Source organism: Henckelia pumila, chromosome 3, assembly GCF_033568475.1.
Source record: "Henckelia pumila isolate YLH828 chromosome 3, ASM3356847v2, whole genome shotgun sequence".
In the NCBI taxonomy this organism is placed as follows: domain Eukaryota; kingdom Viridiplantae; phylum Streptophyta; class Magnoliopsida; order Lamiales; family Gesneriaceae; genus Henckelia; species Henckelia pumila.
Window position 1 is genome coordinate 8876154 of NC_133122.1, and position 3832 is coordinate 8879985.

Below are 3832 nucleotides of genomic sequence, written 5' to 3' on the forward strand. Positions count from 1 at the left end.
TAGTTGAGTTCTTTTGCGGTTATGTATTGTGCTTTGAGTGTGTTTTCAATTTATGGGTTGGTGATTTCTTCTACATTGCTCTTGGCTTGATTGTATTTTCCTGCCCAGTTAGTGTTTGAGATATTGCCCCTTCGAAGATTTTCTCACATTCCCTGCACTTTGAGTTTAGCCGTGCACTTGCTCATCTTCAAGATTACTTGGTTTGTGTTGTGCTCATTGTTATTTGCAGGGCCTAAGTTATTACTGTGAGGATTGTGTGTGGCAGAGGTCACCCCTCTTCTGCTCTTGGATTTGATTGGGCCTCATACTATCGCCCAACAGTGACTTGCTTGTTGCTCTCGGTTTATTGGGCCTCCTACTATCGCCCATTTTATTTGTTTGGATTCCTCCGAGGTAATTGGCTTTTCCCTCCTTTATTTACTGCATTTGTGTGCCTCTCTTCCTCGCTTGCTGTTCTTGTGGTAGTACTTGAAGGGGTGTGGCTTTGTTGTTGGTGTGTTGGGGCCTTCGGCTATTGTAATGAGTGGCGAAAGCATGGACCAAGCTTCTGCCACTGGGGCCTCCTCGAGCAGTGCAGAACCAACGAGAGCTCAGGAGCTCATGGCTAAATTTATCTCTAAAAATCCAGAGAATACGTTTGCTAGCTTATTTCGGGATAATAGACTTCCGGAGGAGAATTGCTTGCTGAAATTTGTACCTATTTCAGAGGGGCCGATCTCTTTGTCCTTTGATGAAGTTGAGAATGTTAAAATTTTGGGGCCTTGCCTAGTTGGTTGTGTTGTTGGGAGGAAACTCAATGGCTACGTAGTCAAGGAATTTGTCCGACAATGGGGTAGCAAAGTGAGAATTGAGATTCATGATAGTGGATGGATTATGTTCTTCTTTTCTAATGAAGATGAGATGAAAAGAGTGTTGGAAGGAGGGCCATATCTTGTCTTTGGAAGACACTTGTTCCTCAAAGAACTTCCACCATGCTTCCTCTTTAGGGTTGAGGACATGTTAATGCTGCCTTCATGGGTGCAAATCCATGGACTCCCTGCTGATTGTTGGACTACGAAATCATTGAGTAAGATTGCCTCGGTGCTCGGCAAGCCAATACATACGGACATTCTCACCATGTCCAAAGGTAAAAGCTTGTTTGCTCGGGTCCTTGTGGAGATGGATTCCTCGAAACCAAGAATTTATGAATATCCAATCATGCTCCCTAATGGAATCTTGACAAATGTACGGTTTGTTTATGAAACAGAGCTTAAATATTGTTCCAAATGCAATTCCCTTGGACACTCCTTTGAGCAATGCCAATGGTTCAAAGGGCCAGCTGGTGAGGATGCAAATGCAAATGAAGATCCTACCAAAACAAAGGATGTAGGGGATCAACGAGTGCATCGTAGTAGATCTAGAGGGCCTGGCCAAAGGGGCGGAATGTGACCTCGTGGTGGAGGCCAAGGAGGCCGTGGTGGCCGTGGACCTAACAGGGGCCATGGGCCTGGTTTTGGGGGGGGAGGCCGTGGGCCTCGATTTGGTGGGGGTGGCCGTGGGCTAGCCGGAGGTGTTGTAGCCCCGGTTGCTACTTTGGGTGATAATGAAGGCACGGGGTATAATATTGTTCGTGAAGGCGAACTAGAAGGGGGAAATAAACAAGATGATTGTGTTGATGAGGATGGGATCATATTTGAAGTCCCAGATGCTAATGGCAATGGGAAGATCACTGTTGAAGTTTTCGAAGGCGGAAGTGATGAGGAAGGTTTCGAAACAGTAGTGAGTAAACGTAACAAGAAAGCAATTAAGTATCTCAAGCGTTTAACCAAGGTATGTAGCTCGGGAAGCTATAGCTCTGACATGACGGAGTACATTGAGGTTAACCCAAGGACTTGGTTACCGAATATGAATGCGAGAACTTTCTTACTAAACAAAGCACAAATCAAGGCTCGACGACTTAAGGTCATCGATCGCCACTCATGAAGATTGCATGTTGGAATGTGAGGGGCCTCAGCAAGCCCCTCAAACAGAAGAATGCTCAGGGAGTGTTGAAGAAACACAACTTGAGTATTCTTGGGTTACTCGAAGTCAAGATTAAGCCTAATCTTTTGAATCGTATGATGGACACTAAGTTCCCGGGGATGTCCTTCTTACACAACTTCCATTTGTGCGATAATAGCCGCATTTTGATCATGTGGGACCCTATGATGGTACACTTGGATTTGCTGGAGATGACTGATCAAATTATCCATGTGACAGTCAGTTGTCTTCATACACATAGGATTTTCCTAGCCTCCTTTGTGTATGGCTGGAACTCGATGGTGGCCAGAAGACCTCTTTGGGATTTTTGCTTCACAGAGGGGATGCAATTGACCTGCCGTGGATTTTGATGGGGGATTTTAACTGTGTCAGGCACCCCTATGAGAAAAAGGGAGGAGTGCCGGTTGCCCCTAGGGAAATGGCGGATCTTAGGAATTGTATTGCTAGACTTGAACTCTCAGATGTTAATCATGTTGGCTGCTACTTCACTTGGTTTAGTCTGGTGGTCTCGTATAAACTTGATAGGGTTATGGTTAACTATCATTGGACCGAATCTAATCTGGATGTTTTTGTGGATTTCGTTGCCCCTGGATGCTTCTCAGATCATTCTTGCAACGTTATTACCATCTTCAGAGACCATAGCCGTAGGGCTTCTCCCTTTAAATTCTTTAACATGTGGGCAACACATCAAGACTTTCAAGTGATTGTTCGTGATAACTGGTTCTATGGTGGTGGGGGGGGGGGGGGCACTGCACAGTTCATCATTAAGAAGATGTTGAATGGCATGAAAAGAGTTCTAAAACAACTCAATGACATGCATTTTAGCCATATTTCGGGTCGGGAAAAGAATGCTAATGAGGAGATTGTTGAAGCTCAAAACCGTGCTCTCAATGGTGATGGTGTGGATAACAGTATTGTTGAACTGAGAAGGAGGGCAGAGTTCCTTCTTGAGGCAGAGCGGCTGTTCCTATCCCAAAAAGCGAAGTGTGAGTATCTTAAGCACAGTGATAGATGCTCGAAATTCTTTCATGGTATGATAAAAAGGAACATCAAGCGTAATAAGATTGTAGCCCTCACACTAAGAGATGGTTCAATATCAGTGAACCCGAATGAAATTGCTGAGGATTTCGTAGGGTTTTATAGAAATCTCCTTGGGGTTGCCACTAATAGAGAAGCTTTGGATGAGTCTATTATCCCTCTTGGGCCAAGTCTTCCTGACTCTTCTTGGGGTGAGATGATGAGGATGGTAAGTGTGGATGATTGATTTTAGGCCCATTTCGTGTTGTACTGTATTTTATAAGATCATTGCAAAGATTTTGGAAAATCGATTGGGTAGAGTGATTGAGACTTTGATAAGCCCGGCACAGGCAGCTTTTATCCCTGGCCGTTCTTTAGTGGAGAACATACATTTGGCCCAAGAAATGTTAAAACACTATGCGAGGAAAAGGGGCTCTCCACGTTGTATTCTTATGATTGACTTACAGAAAGCATATGACACAATTCACTGGGAATTCCTGATAGATGTGTTGGAGAACGCGGCGATCAGATCAATTAGGATTGATACCCGGTGCAGCGGAAGTTTAAAATTTTATATGGAACGATTCCATAATGGGTATCAACCTTACGATTAAATTGTGTGTGTAAAAATTAAATAACAATTATAAATTTTTACCTCCAATCTCGAAGCGAGATTATGGACACCAACAGATTGCTCTGCTCTTGTTGTATATCCCTGGAACTGATGGACGAACTGTTCTTCAATCAGGTCCACGAACGGATATTTAATCCCTCTGATAGATTGCACTAGAAAATC

General features: G+C 44.0%; 1 protein-coding gene across 1 annotated transcript; it reads left to right on the forward strand.

Moving 5' to 3' along the window:
* Positions 1-519: 519 nt before the first annotated feature.
* Positions 520-3283, forward strand: LOC140888060 (uncharacterized). Its single transcript, XM_073295735.1, has 3 exons — positions 520-1424; positions 1476-1809; positions 2261-3283. The coding sequence occupies exons 1-3, from the start codon at positions 520-522 to the stop codon at positions 3281-3283; spliced, it is 2262 nt and encodes a 753-aa protein (XP_073151836.1).
* Positions 3284-3832: the final 549 nt, after the last annotated feature.

Excerpts from the sequence above, each read along its gene's own strand:
- LOC140888060 (XM_073295735.1), top strand. The coding sequence starts at position 520 with ATGAGTGGCGAAAGCATGGACCAAGCTTCTGCCACTGGGGCCTCCTCG. Across the intron at positions 1,425-1,475 it reads CCTGGCCAAAGGGGCGGAAT|GGGCCATGGGCCTGGTTTTG; the intron begins GTGACCTCGTGG and ends TGGACCTAACAG. Across the intron at positions 1,810-2,260 it reads ATCTCAAGCGTTTAACCAAG|GATTTTCCTAGCCTCCTTTG; the intron begins GTATGTAGCTCG and ends TCATACACATAG.